Source organism: Carassius auratus, chromosome 32 (genome assembly GCF_003368295.1).
Source record: "Carassius auratus strain Wakin chromosome 32, ASM336829v1, whole genome shotgun sequence".
NCBI lineage: Eukaryota > Metazoa > Chordata > Actinopteri > Cypriniformes > Cyprinidae > Carassius > Carassius auratus.
In genome coordinates this window covers 14,045,396-14,061,226 of record NC_039274.1, presented here as the reverse complement: position 1 = coordinate 14,061,226, position 15,831 = coordinate 14,045,396, and the positions used below count along the sequence as shown (strand labels likewise).

Sequence of the window (15,831 nt, the reverse complement as noted above, 5' to 3'; positions counted from 1 at the left end):
CACCACAAAATGTTAATAAATCACAGAAACCATAACGCCTCTGTTGAGAAACATTTTCTTAAAAAAAAATCCAACAAAAAACAAAAACAAAACAACAACTTCAAACTCATCAACATAAACCAGTTCAACAGACTTCTAATCTGACACAGACAAGTGGACTCATGCCAGAATGTAATTTGATTAAGGCTTCGGAGCAGTTGTAGTCTAAATGAAGAGATGGTAGTGGGTGCTTGTGAGTCCATGTAAAAATGTATCTGATAAATGACTAACACTACACAGACAAGAAGACTGTACGCATTACATGCAAACGTGACACTTTGGAAATCCATGACTGGAAATTCCATATTGACTCACCACTAACTTAATAATGGTTTAAAAAATTTAAAGGGGTAATCCACCCCAAAATTTAATTTATGTGATTAATCACTTACCCCCATGTCGTCCCAAAACCGTAAAAGCTTTGTTCGTCTTCGGAACACAATTTAAGATATCTTAAACTGTGTTCCGGAGACGAACAACGTTTTTAAGTATTTGGAACGACATGGGGGTAAGTGATTAATCACATAAATTAAATTTTGGGGTTGAGTATCCCTTTTAATAAATCATTTCAAACATATCCCTTTCAAAAAACTTTACATGTTTTCACAATACAATCCTCTGATACCATCGTGAGCTAACACTTCCGTCATCTAGCACTTCCATTTAAAATTGGGGGGGGGGGGGGGGGTCGAAAGATATAATCAGTTGTAAATCTACTGTCTTTCATAGTAAAATGTATCAATTTGTAGTTTTTACTAGTAAAATTATTTATTAAATTAAAACTAAATTTTAACAGTATTTCACAATAAAATGGTAAGGTAATTGCAATTAGCTACTTAATTGTTATTTACAGTTTTACATGCTGCACATTTTTATGGCATTATTCTGTACAAATGACATTTTATAGAATACAGACTGCAGCACACCGAGTCCTCATGTTCAACTACACAGACAGACCTGGGTTCAGTCCCTTCAGGTCCAAATATCTCATTGCATAACGTATATTTACTTTGTTGCACTTGGCTTTGGATTACAGCCTTGATGAGCAGAAGCTCAATATAATGCTTATATGAAAGATAAAAATAGAAAATGGGTAGAGACATAATTAGGAAAAACACTGTTCATCTTCACAGGCGAAAAGGCAAAAAGTCTTGTTCTGCCTTAAGTCTGACAGCCTGGGACCAGCTGAGATCCAAAGTTAGTTATATTTCAAGCACTCAAGAGTTTGCTGAATGGATAGAAGAACATTGAAAGCTAAAAAAAGAAGTCCGAGTTTAATAAACCTGAATGAAGGAAATATCTTGTGTTTGTTTACTAAATGTAAAATTGTAAACAGCATTACCACCCACAAAGGCCTAAACATGTTAAATGTCATTATGGTTCCATGGACACCTACATAACCCATTCTTGTCTTTTTAGTCCAGCTTTGGGGATGGGGTTTTATAATTTAAACAATAAAAATAAACTTCCTCTTAATTTTCCTCTGTTTTCTAGTGTGCTGACTGATGTGTTGTAACACGGTAAACCTTATCAATAAGAGGAGTTGAACTCACCCATGAGGGTAACTCGGTTGCATCCACCTCCTGTTTAACCGTGTCCTCTTCCTCCAAAAAAGAAAGTGCTCTATTCAGCCTAGTGTTCTTACACCTCGTGTTTCTCTTCCAAAAGAAAAATATCGTGAGTGCGATTAAGAGCCAACTGAAACTGAACTCAAAATACCCCAAGACATATATGGGGAAGATAATGAAGAATGTCTTGGCGAACTGCAGCCACGTGCGCGTCAGTTCCCCGGTGCAGGACGCGGGGTCCTGGCTCAGCTCCGCGGGCGACGAGAAAGGGATCTCCCCGCTTACGGGTTCAGTTTGTCCGCTGTCCTTTTGTCCCGAGGCACCTGCTGTTTGAGAAAGATTTCCGCGCACAGCCGTCATTATGTCCTCTGTCATAGTCAGACCGGACGAAATGTTACGCACGGCTGTCAAACGTATACATTGTGCTTCAATGCAAAAGCTGAGAGAGTAAACACTTCAGATCATCACAAGTAGGCTACACTAGGATGTTTTCACGTTAGTTCGCCCGTACACCAGTCCATTTTGACACGGATAGTGGCAGCTCGCTTTGATTTGATCTAGCTGTGTATAACTGAACAAGAGCCTCTGCGCGTGTCCCGTCTGACCTGCTCTTGCTGCTGGCTGCTGCTATCTGTAGTGTTGGTTTATGACAGCTGATCTCTTCACACACACACACACACACACACACACAACGGCTCACAGGAGGTCCTTGAGTGTCAGGACAGCGCAAACCCGCCACCCTGAGCCGAGCAGCTGCAGATACACAAACAACCAGGCGTCGACAGCCAAGAGACTCCCAAGTGTTCACTCTTAATTAGAAAACAATAACAAGAAGCTGTTCGTTTCATATTTTCTGATAGACTGTTTGTGCCAAAATGCGCTGTCTGTTGTTCGTTCATCTCAGGTTTTTTATTTGCTGCTTTCAGTAAACTAAGCTGAACGCAAGGAGGACGACACAAATAAAGACATATGTTGAATTCTTAAACCCGTACTATTTTTATAATATCTTTTTTATCCAGTAAGGCTATGTGGTTTCGAATTTAGCAATAGATAAACACTTTTTGGCACATATGCCATAATTATTTGGAAAACATGGATGATGATGTAAAATACGTCAACATATTGTACTAATTTATTTTTAACTAGCCAATGACTGTAGATATGTGCAAGTGTATAGTACAAAGCAAGCACTATTTCATATTTGATATATTGTGTGCTGTCACATTTTAAACGTCTTTTAGTTCGATTTTTCGATTATTATCTAAATTCGACAGTGTTACCATAGTAATATTTGTGTCGAGCGATTGCTCTTTGCTCGATTTAACAGTCTGTTGGCAGGTTACCATAGTAGCAATAAACTGCGCAGGCGCTTTAGCTGTGTAGCGGTATGGCGGTGAAAGCTGTCAACATAAACTTGTGCTTGTTTTATTAAACAGGAGAAGGGAGAAGAGGATCTTTGCAGAGATGGACCCTGTGAAGGTAAAGCAAATCTCATTCCGTATGGAGCGGCTGTTGTGTAGCGATTGTTATTCCTGACCATTTTAAAGCTGAACAGCACGATTAGCCACTCAACGATAGCAAAATAAAACTGCTTACGTTATATTAGGTAATCGAGCTCCATTCTGCACAGTTGAAACATATTTGCTGTCCATTTCCCCCTTCCTTTCATTAGAAAATAACAAAAGAAGATACTTGGAGGTCTGATGACTTAAAAGTGCACATTGAGGTAATTTGCGGTTTGTTTGTGTGTAAGAAAAAGACAAGGTTTAAAAGCACAACCCGTGAAAAAATGTCATTGTTTTGTCAGGCACACAATGAGGAGAGCAAAAGAAGATCTAAACGAGAAGAGGAGCACAGGAAATACAGGGATGGAGAGTCTCTGGATCGCCGTCACAGAGATCCTGATCGAGATGCAAGAAGAGAAAAGGAAAAACAGAGAGAGAGAGAAAGCACAAGAGAGAAGAGCAAACACAGAGACCCAGACAGGAATAGAAACCAGGATGACAAGCTGGGAGACATCAGGGAGGATAGATATAAAGAGAGAAAGAGAGAGAGAGACAACAGACAAGGAGATGAAGAAGAAAAAGGACACAATCGAGGCGAGAAGGAAAACAGTGAAAGACGGAGGGATAGAGAAAAGGACCGATATAAGGACAGGGACATAGAAGTGCACAATCAGGGGGACAGAGGGACAAACAGGGAAGGAGAAAAAGATAGAGATAGAAGGAGAGCTGAGAGAGACAGGGAGCCAAAAAGTGAAACAGACAGAAGGAAAGAGGAGAGAAGAGATAGAGAAAAAGACGAAAGGGAGAGAGACAAAGAACGAGAAAGAGAGAGGAGAGAAAGACACAGAGCAAGAGAAAGTGAACAGCGTCGACATGAATATGAGGAAAAACAGAGGGATGGAGAAAGGAGAGTGAGACGCAGTGATAAAGAACACTCTGGACACAAAGAAAAGGGTATTATTATTATTATTATAAATGTGCCTGTGTTTTTTAGGTTAATGCCTATTTGATTTTTATCAAAATATTAATATGATCTCTTTTATTTCAGAACACAGAAGAGAAAGAGAAGATAGAGAGAAGAGAAGAAGGGATAAAGAAAGTCATGTAAGCCATAAGATTGTTGCTATTTTTGCAAGACATTATGCTGATAATATAGTAATAACGTTATTCTGACTGTACTGATATTATGGAGGAATGTTTAAAAATTGTGGTTAGTCAGCAGATTGAATGAGCTACATTGGAACTGATAACTGGAACTGTTTATTGCTAAAGTTGTTGCTGTCAACAGGTGGCACACACAAGTCACTCTCGAGAAGTTGAACAGCAGCACCAGGAGCGGAAAGAGTCAAAGGATGTTTTCCACAGCATCAAAGATGGGGATAGGGAAAAGGCCAGGGAGAGGGAAGAGAGAGATAAACGGCGTGAAAAAGGGCACAAAGAGGCTTCAGAATCCAAGAGGAGTGACAGAGAGCGCAAACATAAAGATTCGTCAGGTCATGACCTGAGTGAAAGGATAAATAGAGACAAAGAGGTATACACATTGTCAAATAAATGCACAATGTCCTTGACACCCATTTGCTTTTTAAGGTTTGTGAGGTTATAAATCTTCACTACATATGTTTTATATTTGTGTGGGTGAGCAGGAACCTACCAAGATACCTCAGTTAACATGGAGGTCTATTCAAGCTGAAATGAGTGATCCAGAGATCCCTGTAAGATTTCTGTTTAAAGTCAGCACGAAATGAAAATTCAACCTATCTAATGCATGTCAGAGAATTTGGAACAATTTATTTATACTTATTTTTTCTTTTTCTTTTTTTATCAAAATGTCAAAAGTCAGCTCCTGCATGACAATTCTCTGTTGTTAACAACATGGATTTAACACTTACTGTTAACTCTTCTACTATTACTAGTGTACTGCATGTGCATTAAATTGAAGTCCAAATGGAATCTAAACAAAACCTGACTCGATCAGACCGGCCTAGTACTGTCAAATTTTAAGACCAAATCAAATCATTCTCTATTTGTTTCTTCTCTGGTTGAACAGAGCTATAAGCACAGATTCATACAGCTCTGTTTAAATATGCCAGAGAGTGTAAGTAAATGCATTTTTAAATGTAAAGCAAATGAACATGTATAATACAAACTTGAACCAATACAAAGCCCTCACAACATGCATACATAAGAGTTCTGCAGGTATAGTATGCATGTTAAAAATAAGCACGCGAAAAGCAAGAACAGCCTAAATCAGCCTAAATGACAGATCTTATATGAAAGCATAGAGTCCCACAACTTGTTTTTCTCAGAAGCTAATATTTAAAATATTTTCATTGCATGTTCATCTATTTCTGCTTTCTATCTCTACGGTAAATTCTGAGTAAAGGAGTAAACGCACATTGTGGCTAATATGATTGCATGTCTTTGTGTTCCAAGGTGGAGAATGAAGAGAACAAACAATCAAGCAAAGATCATAATGATTATGAGGAGGATTTTGAGGTGTGAAGCAGTTCAATGGTCCCATTACATACATGACTTTTGTTTGATAGTGCAGAATAATATAAATGGTGAACAAATTTTGTTAAGGACAAAGCCTTTATTTTGTTTTACTTGCGTGTCATAATTTCAGACATCAAAATGTTTTCTGCAACAAAAAAACATTGAAACAAAGATTTTGGTAAATATATGATGAATACATGTTAACCTAAACATAAAATCTTTATATATATTGTTCTTATCTTTATATATGTATAATTCTTTATATATTTTCCTACTATCTGATGTGAATCATATTTTATTATGTTGTTCTATCTGTGATGCTTTTAGGATTATGAAGAAGACTTTGAGGATGTTGATGAAGAGGAGGATGATAATGAGGAGGAGGAGAAAGAGGAACATGACAAAAAATTGAGAGAAGTCAAGAGGGAGTTGAGTCCTAAGAGAAGAGAAGAGATAGAAGCCGTCCAGAGAGCCATTGATGAGGAAAATGAGAGAATCTACTCTGCCAGATCAAAGGCCACAACTGCAGAGTCAGCTGTCACCCAGAGAGGTAGTCAACAGACGTTGATGTTGATTTGCACATTCCACCAGCGACTATGAAAAGGAAGACATAAATCTGTGCTTTTGTTGTTTTTCCACAGAAAGGAACTCTGACCGAAGCCGAACACATGGTAAAATTATTGATTTTGTATCAGCAAAGCAACGAGAGGTCAGCCAGAAAGTGGCCAAGAAACAGAAGCAAGTTCTCTACCTTTATAATAATCGAATTAGTGGTTATTAGAAGTAAGCATAAAAATGATATTGCTGACTAATTAATTAAACTAATTTGATTTGATTTGAAGGCAGCGCAGTGAAGAACTTCTGCGTCTGATTGATTTAGACTTCTCCATCACCTTCTCTCTGCTGGACCTGCCTCCGGTCAACGAGTATGACATGTACATCAAGAATTTTGGAACAGCCAATACAAAACAGGTTAGAAATCTAGGAAGTTGTTGGTACTTCCACGATACAAAAGGGCAGTGGTGATATTTGAAGTACTCAGCCATATCGTGATCATAATAGTCAGTATGAGACTATGTGATGTATCAAGCCAATTTTATATCTTCTGTCAACTTTTTTTTTTTTTCTGCTCAAAATCTCATGAGATTACTGTGCCTCCAGGCTTATGTCCAGTGCAATGAAGACAACACTGATCGAGATATACAAACAGAAGAAGTGAACATGACAGATAAATGGACACAACACCCACCAGAAGCAAATGCAGCATGTGGAGGTATTGTGTTCATCACTGACTCTATCATTAGTAACAGATACCAAATGGAAATGGAAAAATAACAAATTCAATTAACAAATTGTTCTCTGAACTGTAACCAGGGTCTAAGGCATCTGAAGACAGTGCAGATGAATCCACTTCAAGAATAAATACTAATTCTCAACGTCTGACTGCTTTTTTACGTTCTGCTGCACAGGTAAAGAATGCTGTTAATGGGTTTATTTTTATTTATAAACATTTATAAACTCTTTAAATTATTAGCACATATCTAAAATAAATCTTCACTAAAGTGCAAAAATACTCAATTTATTTGTATGTCAGGTGATGGCTGTTCTGATAGAGGAAAATATGGCAGAGAGTAATTCTGTCAAAAGACTTCGCTCTCAAACTGACGCACTGTCCTTTAGTGATGGCTGCATTCAACTCAATACCAAACTCCCCTTCCTGCATGGTAACGTTTTCCAAATTACATTAACTGATAAGTAGCAGTTATTGGGATACAGTGATGGCCATTAATATTGGCACCCTTGGTAAATATGAGCAAAGATGGCTATGAAAATAAATCTGCATAGTTTATCCTTTTGATCTTTCATTCAAAACATAAAACAAACTTAACCTATGCATGATGGCCACTATTATTGCAAGTTTTCTCCTATAATGCCTAAAGAGTTTGGAGATCACCTGACAAAAGATCAGAGACCATTCCTTCATCCAGAATCTCTCCAGATCCTTCAGATTGAGCTTCTTCTCTTCAGTTCACCTCATTCATTTTCTACAGGGTTCAGGTCAGTGGACTGGGACGGCCATTGCAAAAGCTTCATTTTGTGCTCAGTGACAAATTTTTGTGTTGATTTTGATGTTTGTTTTGGATCATTGTCCTGGTGGAAGCTCCAAACATTGTCCATTATAAGATTTCTTACAGAGGCAATCAGGTATAGATTTTTTTATCTGTTGGTATTTGATAGAATCCATGATGCCATGTATCTGAACAAGATGTCCAAGACCTCCTGCAGAAAAACAGGCCCGCAACATTAAATCTGGTGGGCTCTTTTTTATGTTTCATCTGATCTGAGCCAGTCCCATTTGAAGTTCCAGTCCTGTGTGACAGGTTAATATGCTGGAGTTTGTTTTTGAAAGAGCCAGCAGTTGTTGTTTTTTAAAAATCATTACATTTATAAAACATTATAAAACAAATAACATTTGTGTGATGTAGAGGCTTCCTTTTTTTCTTTTTGGCTTTCTGACCCCAAGACTCAACTAATCTCTGCAATTTTTCAGCTGTGATTCTTGAGGAGTCTTTGGCAACTTAAACTCTCGTCCTCAGAGTGCATTAGGACGTGTATTTGATTGGAACCTCTTAATTATTGCACTGATGGTGGAAATTGGGATTTTAAATGCTTTAGCTATTTTCTTACAGCCACTTTCTGTTTTGGGAAGCTCAACAAACCTGTTCTGCACATCAGAACTATATTCTTTGTTTTTACTTTTTGTGATTGGCTGATTTAAGGGAATTTTACCCTTTTGTTTTCCTCATATTTATAATCCTATGGAACAGGGAGTCATGGCTGGACAATTTCATGTTCATAATCACACTTTTTTATTTTTATTTTTTTAATGAAGATCAAAAGGATAAACAATGCAGATTTATTTTCACAGCCACCTTAGCTCATATTTACCAAGGGTGCCAATATTAATGGCCATCACTGTATGTGTACTTCAGAATACATTTTGATATGGAATAAATGTTGACTGTTAGTTCTAGGATTTTTGAATTAATGTAAATGTACATCAATGTCTATTACTGCAAAGTCATTAACATAATTAATTTTTAGTTTAAATTCCAGTTTATTTAGATTCATTTGGATCCAATTATTCAATATTCAATTTCAAACATCACATTTAGTGATCGTCAATAAATATTAACTGTAAACTGTGTTTTTTTATGATGATAAATATGTACAGATAATGTCCTTCCATTGTAAACAAAATGTCCAAGAAATGGCCCCTGTCATTTTGTGCTGACGACCCCACACCCCGATTTTATAGCATCAAATACCTAAAACTAAACACTCCTTAGAAAAACAAACTCTCAAACATACATGAGTGTGATAAGAGCGACTTAAAATAACAGGTACCATGTTAAGACAAAATTTACTTGAAGTGTAATGTATTATTTGTTGTTGTTCAACTCATATCTCATTCATTTACATAAAGAGGGGCAGATCGAAAAGTTTTGGCTTCACATTTCAGGAAGTGTATGGCCCTCTTGGTATAGACACTGTCTGTACAATCATGTATATGTGCGCAGGTCGGCAGGTAAGTCTGCTGCAGTTCTCTCAGGTCCAGAGACAGACCCTTCTGTCTGTTCATCCTCCTTCCTCCAAAAGCAGTGCTGTACGCCTTGACAGTGAGACAATTATCTGTGTTTGGAACATCTGGGAGCCATCCAGACCCCAAAAAATTCTTCTTTATGAATCTGAGGTATGGAGGAGAACATACTGGCATCATTAAAATTTATAGTTGATTGTTTCTGAAATTAACTGCACTCCCATAAAAGTCACGAAAAATTGATATCCTTTTCTCCTATTTGTCTACCCCTCTCAGGTGAGGTGTTGTTGTTTCAGTCCTGGTAAAGTTACACTAGTGTTTGCTGGTACAGAAATAGGCTCAGTGGTGGTATGGGACCTCAGAGAACATTCTGGCACTCACGTGAACTTGGTGGTTGGCAAGGAGCTGTGGACACTACGCTATCCGACCTTCTCTACAGGTCAGTCAGAGCTAACTGCATCAGCTGCTGCGCCATTAACCCTCTCAGGCTCAAATTAAGTTTTAGTAACTCCAGATACATGAAATATGTTTCTGGATTAATAAGGTAGTTAGTTTTTAACTGATGCAAATCAGCAACGCCTGCCTTGAGAGGGTTAAAATAAATAATAGATAAAACACAAGCATTTGCAAAACTGATTATATTACTTGTTTTTAGATATAGATATTTGGAGTCAGGTCACAGGTTAAAACTAAATTGACCTGTGTTTTGTGTGCTTGCAGATGCTGTGCTTTCAGTGGTGGGTCATCTCTCTCCCGTCGTGTCCATTGAACCTGTACTGGCGACTGCTGATACAAGTTCAAAGAGCACACTAACTGCAGACATAGATGGTAATGTGTTTAAAGTGTTTTTTTATATAGAAATTAAATACACCACAGTTCATAACTTGGGATCAGTAAAAAGTTTTTTTTTTTTTTTAAGATTTATTCAACAAAAATGCATTCATTTGATTAAAAGTGTTAAGACATTTATAGTTTTAGAAAAGATTTGGTGTTCTTTTGATTCATTAAAGAGGTCATAGGATGCCCATTTTCCACAAATGTATATGATTCAATAGGGTCTTCATGAAAAGTCTGTAAAATAGTTATGTTACAATTTCTCAATGGTAGTGTTAAAAACACCTTTCTTTATCCTTTCAAAAACAGCTCTTTTCAATATATTTCCTTTCCTTTAAATGATAATGAGCTCTGCTGACCCCGCCCCTCTCTTCCAAGCTGCTCTATGGAGCAGATGTAGACAAGTCTCCCATTAAGCGATTGAGGTGGTCTGTTGTTGGATGTAATAAAGAATATAGCAGTCGTCATTTACTCCTGACATCTGAGCCTCTGAAGACGCGATGGATTATGTTTGTTTTTGAAGAGAATGCCCCTCCAATCTACAATCATGGGTCGAATCATTCGTAATGCAGTTTCACCGACATAAGAAGCGTGTAAAGTTTTTTTTAAATAAATGTTTGTTGAGGGACTGTTTACTTTAGCCACTAATTCATTTTCAAACTTGCTAATTAGCACATTATTAGGAAAGGCGATTTGCAAACATTTATTAAAAAAACTTTACACTAGAATAACGACCCATTTATGTAGATTGGGGGGCGCATTCTCTTGAAAAACCGGATCATGAATGATTCGACCCCTTATTGTAGATTGGGGGTGCATTTTCTTCAAAAACAAACGTAATCGACCGTGTCTTCTGTGGCTCAGATTTCGGGAGTAAATTGCTATATTCATTATTACATCCAACAACAGAACACCTCAATCACTTAATCGGAGACATTCTTGTCTACATCTGCTTCAGAGAGCAGCTTGGGAGAGAGGGGCGGGGTCAGCAGAGCTTATTAACATTTAAAGGAAAATGCTGGAAAATGCAATGCTCTGAAAAGAGCTGTTTTTGACAGGGTTAAAAATGTGTTTTTTTTTACTCTACCATTGAGAAATTTTAACCAAACTATGTTACAGAGTTTTCATTAAGACCCTAAAAAATAGGCATCCTATGACCTCTTTAAAACGGTACCCACTACCCACCAAAACCTTTAAACAGTATTGTATATTTTGAAAATTACCAAAACAAATTTCTTGTTTTCCTTTTGCAAAACATAGAGTCCCTGGGACTGTCATTCCAGTTAGGATCTCTGGATGAAAATGGAGTGTTAACTCTCTGGGTATGTCAGCATTTCCAGTAACTTTATACTTTCAACCCTCTTTCATTTGGCGCTGTGTTTTTGTAACAAGGGATTCATTTGATAAATTTGGATATTTTGTCTCTGACAGGTTGTGGTTGAGCTGCAAAAAGGAAATGATTCTGGTTCTCAAACAGACCTGGGTAAGCCTAAGTTTAAAATTATTTTTCTATTTTCTGTAAAGCTGCTTTGAACAGTGTGTAAAAATGCTATTCATATGAATTGAGTTGAAATCATATTTTCATGCACGTCTATTATACCCCTCTCATTTTTATAATGCTGTGCCTGCCTTGATAGGTCTGAGGCCCGGTGGTAAAGTTAAACTACTCCACAGCTCCTCTCTACAGACCACTGAGAAATCACCTCAAGATGTTATAATGGGATTTGGACCTCCTGTGAGCCTTCAGCTGAAGTTCCTCCCCTCTGACTCAAACCATTACTTCATTTGTACTAATATGGTGGGTGTTGCATGAAATTGTTGAAGATATTGAATATTTGGATTAGTGGTGTTTCCTATAGAATTTCTTGGTCTTAAAATGTTTCTTGAAATGTGTATTTTTCTTCTTTTATTATTGAAGGGTCTGGTTAGACATGGTACAAGGCATAGCTTAAAAGTTCTTCCAAAGTTGTACAGATCACAGTTTGATAGCTGTAGACCGGTGGAGGTCACAGCACTTGACTTCAGTCCTTCTGGGGAACCTTTGTTCTTGGTAAGAGCAGCTTGAATTGCTTTGTTCTGTATGTGTATTTATGTATTTCTGTGTTTGTGGAGATCTGTTAATAGTGATGAAGCAAGTGGGGTTTTACTCCCAGTTTTCACAGGTTCTAGCTGAAAGAATATATATTTTATATTGATTTCTCTCTTTAGGTTGGCTGTGGTGATGGAACAGTCCGATTGCACTCTGTCCTGAGAGAAGATCCATTGATGGAATGGTCTGGATGTTCCAGTGGCGCTTCCATTCTGTCAGTGCAGTGGTCTCCGACACGGCCAGCTGTGTTCTGTGTTCTGGATGCTGCCTCTGATCTTCACATCTGGGACATGACTGTGAAGGATCATGTGCCATTCGTCACTGAGAATATACACAATGACCGGTAAAAAGCCAGGACATCGAATATTAGATTTTTTATTTGATAGAAAAAAGTTTAGTTAGTGCTATACAGTAAGATAATATGTCGGTTAATTCCTTCATGTGTTATAACAGAGGTAGAGCTGGTACTTCAGGTGCTTAACTGTTTCCAAATCTTATCTTATCTTAACTCTTTTTCACAGGGTGACAGCCATGGCAGTGTTTGGTGAACCAGCCAAACAAAACACATTTTCTGGCGTTGCGCTCGCCAAGCAGTCCGGCAAGGTGGAGATTCAGTATTTTAAGGAGTCACTTACAGTGCCGAATGCCTATGATAAAGAAAAACTTAAGTCTTTTTTGGACAATGCTTTTTAGATAGATTCTCATCCAAATCAAGCAGAAATCTATCTGAGCCCAGATTCAAATTAATTTCCATTTAAATACATTATATGCAAATTACAGAAGGAAAACACAAAGATACATTAGAGAAAGTCATGTGCATTACGGGCAGACCCCGTTTCATTTGTACACCAATAAGGTACCTACAGCTACAGTACACTGATGATGGCTCGAACAGCTTGAAAAGAATGAGAAATGGATGTTTAATACTGTCACAGTGGCTAAGCTTTTTGGTCTGTACAAATAACAAATGAACTTCACTGGCATACAATTTGTTAATTCTGAAATTTTGCTGATGTTAGCAAGAACATGATGGTTTTGTTGCTGTAAGAAGCAGTAAGGTTCGATCAAACGCTAAATGATCGCATAAATATGACCTTTTTGTTTCTCAGGTATATAAACATTTATTATATCCATTTGTATTGTTTTGCAATATGTATTGTACAGTTACACTGACAAGCATTTAAACATGAATTATATTTAAGATCATTTATTCACTATCAAGAATTACTTCTGTTTTCTCGTTCTGTTCATCTTCACTATATTAGCAACTCCAACTGCACACCGAGGACTGTCACCCTCACTAAGGACTTTTGTCATCTTTTAGTCATGGACACCAATGATAGTGCGTCTCTGAGGCAAACTGCATTTTCAATGCATGCACTCAAGAGGCGAATCCTACAGCCAGAACACCATCAAATACCTGGTCTCATTTTCACCTTTTTTTTTTTTTTTTCCAGTCTCCGCTTCGGCGAATGTGAAACTTTAAACACTTGTCTTTAAGCACTATGCGCCATGAAACTTTACGGCCACATAAAGCTCTAGGCTAATAAAGCATGTGAGGTTTTCATAGAAGCAATGATAAAATAACATTCTGTGTTTACATCCTAACAAAGCTTAAATGTGTTACCATATCCAAAAACTCGCTCACTCTGCTGTTATTTAATAGATTAAATGCGCTCGAATTTTATTGAATGGTACGTGGAGACACGTTTTTCATCAAAACGTGCATATTTAATGAACTATGGTTGAACACAGAGCTTATTTTTTGCGACAATCCAAAAGCCAATCCAAAAAATCCTTATGGCATTAAAATTAAGTTGAAAACATGTCTTTATTCCCAGGCATTTTAATTGGATTTTATTTATGTTCCATTTGTCTTACAGTAACATCGGTTTTATTTTATTTTTATCGTTGACTTTGGTCAGATTTGCTCTGATAAATGCTATATAAACTTTACTTTGTCGAGGGAACAAATGTCATTCTAACAGCAGATCAGCCTACAGGTTGACGTCATAGTTCCGATGACGCGGTTTACTGTGACGTCATCGCAATGTTAGAACGTTCGGAGACTATAAAAGGAGCAGGGGCGGTTCAAGATGGCGCTCTAGAAACATGTGAGTTGATGTGCTCTGCAAACTCAAATGGTGAAATTTACTTTTAGTGATGTCAGAATAAGTCTAAATTACTTTCTTTTAACATCAAATAGCAATTTATAAATAAATGTTCTTCTAGTAAAGAGTGACACAATGGGCAAGTCCGAAAAAAGGAAAACAAAGAACGCTTCACAGGCTACCACTAGTCCTGCAATCAAAACTAATCATGAAGCGCTGCAAGCCTCTAATAATCTTGCGACAGAAAACCTGCATGATTACGTCAAGACAGATTTACAGGTAGATGCAATTTCTGACGAGTTCATGTTGTGCGAGGAGGAATTTCCTTCACTTTTAGACACGCCATGCAAATCTCCTGCCGCCAAACAACGGAAGACAAATCAATCTGAGATTGCTGACGTGCTCTCTCAACTTGGAGCACTTTCTCAGTTAATAAACACTCGATCTGATTCCCTGGAGAAAATCATAGGAGAAAACACACGCGCGATTACCAACATGAAGGAGGTAATAAATGAAAACACCAAGCAAATCACAAGTGTCAAAGAAGCAATCGAATTTATGAGCGAAGAGGTTAACTGTCTGAAAACCAAGTGCGGTGCAGTGGAGTCCAAGATGGGCAAAATGGAGCAGACTACCTCTGAGCAGGAGAGAAGACTAGCACATCTGGAAAGTTATTCGCGACGTTGGAATTTAAGAATTTACGGAGTCCCCGAGAAGGAGAGAGAAGATGTTCGACTACAGGTGATCCAGTTGTGTCAGCGACTCCTGCCAGAGGACAGAGACAAACTTCCGAACGCCATTGATATTGTACACCGACTTGGTCGCAAGCAGCCGAACAAAACTAGAGGAGTTATTGTTCAATTTGCCTCCCGATTTTATCGCGACGCTGTGTGGCGTGCAGCAAAGGAGTCTACTTTTCTCAGGGAAAACGGCCTGAAAATATCTGAGGACTTATCTCCTGCAGATAAAGAGAGGAGAAACAAATTATGGCCGGCAGTGGAAAAAGCAAGACAAAATAATAAGCGTGCTTACTTTATTGGAGGTAGGGCGTTTGTAGAAGGAATTGAAATATTCCCTCCAGCCTGAAACTTCATTTAGCTGACCTGATATACATGAAACTTGTTTCACTTTGTGCCGAAACCGTGGGTTAACGAGAGGCTATTTAATTTAGAGATTGTTGCCCTTAGGTTTAATTTATTTTTTCCCTTAAAAGAAGGCAAAGTCCAAATATATATATTTATTTTTAGTTGGTATTTTGAAGGTATTTATTATAATTACTACCATTCTAAGTTATAATTACTTATATAATTTTGAGAAAAAGATACTTTGGAGATCTGTTTTGTTTTTGTGTTTTTTTTTCTTTTATAACTTAGAAGGCAATCTAATCTCAGGAATATGTTTTGTATTTTTCCTTGTGGAGGAGAAAAAAAAAAAAAACTAAGCCAACAACATTGATGGTTTTATTATTATATTGGCTGTATTTACACTACATAAATAAGAAATCTGAAATTATAAGACAAAAGACTACTCAAGTTCTATAGATGTTGATGTCTAAATTCTGAATTACACTACTTTATTTGTATTAATA

The 15,831-nt window shown here is 37.5% G+C and overlaps 2 protein-coding genes across 9 annotated transcripts in view; one reads left to right on the top strand and one right to left on the bottom strand.

Annotated features, from left to right (window-relative positions):
- LOC113051656 (extended synaptotagmin-2-like) overlaps nt 1–2,510 on the bottom strand; it is a 33,221-nt gene extending 30,711 nt beyond the window's left edge. For 2 of the 6 annotated variants that reach the window (XM_026215575.1, XM_026215576.1), the window contains exon 1: nt 1,593–2,380. In XM_026215575.1, coding sequence (XP_026071360.1) covers nt 1,593–1,982 — 390 coding nt within the window. In that variant the 5' untranslated portion in view covers nt 1,983–2,380. Of the gene's footprint in view, nt 1–1,592 lie in introns of all 6 variants that reach the window. The other 4 variants (XM_026215573.1, XM_026215572.1, XM_026215574.1 and 1 more) reach the window with 4 other exon arrangements.
- Nucleotides 2,511–2,941: 431 nt separating this feature from the next.
- On the top strand, nt 2,942–14,179 carry dync2i1 (dynein 2 intermediate chain 1). 3 transcript variants are annotated; one of them, XM_026215569.1, is made up of 22 exons: nt 2,942–3,086; nt 3,280–3,333; nt 3,415–4,066; nt 4,161–4,216; nt 4,401–4,643; nt 4,756–4,824; nt 5,546–5,608; nt 5,936–6,158; nt 6,250–6,346; nt 6,451–6,580; nt 6,770–6,881; nt 6,983–7,077; nt 7,203–7,332; nt 9,190–9,362; nt 9,486–9,648; nt 9,930–10,037; nt 11,304–11,365; nt 11,475–11,526; nt 11,681–11,841; nt 11,962–12,093; nt 12,252–12,475; nt 12,654–14,179. In XM_026215569.1, the coding sequence occupies exons 1-22, from the start codon at nt 3,072–3,074 to the stop codon at nt 12,823–12,825; spliced, it is 3,186 nt and encodes a 1,061-aa protein (XP_026071354.1). In that variant the 5' UTR covers nt 2,942–3,071; the 3' UTR covers nt 12,826–14,179. The 3 variants fall into 3 exon arrangements, with proteins under 3 accessions (XP_026071354.1, XP_026071355.1, XP_026071356.1); XM_026215570.1 differs by lacking the exon at nt 3,280–3,333; XM_026215571.1 differs by lacking the exon at nt 4,756–4,824 and having other exon boundaries at nt 12,654–14,178.
- Nucleotides 14,180–15,831: the final 1,652 nt, after the last annotated feature.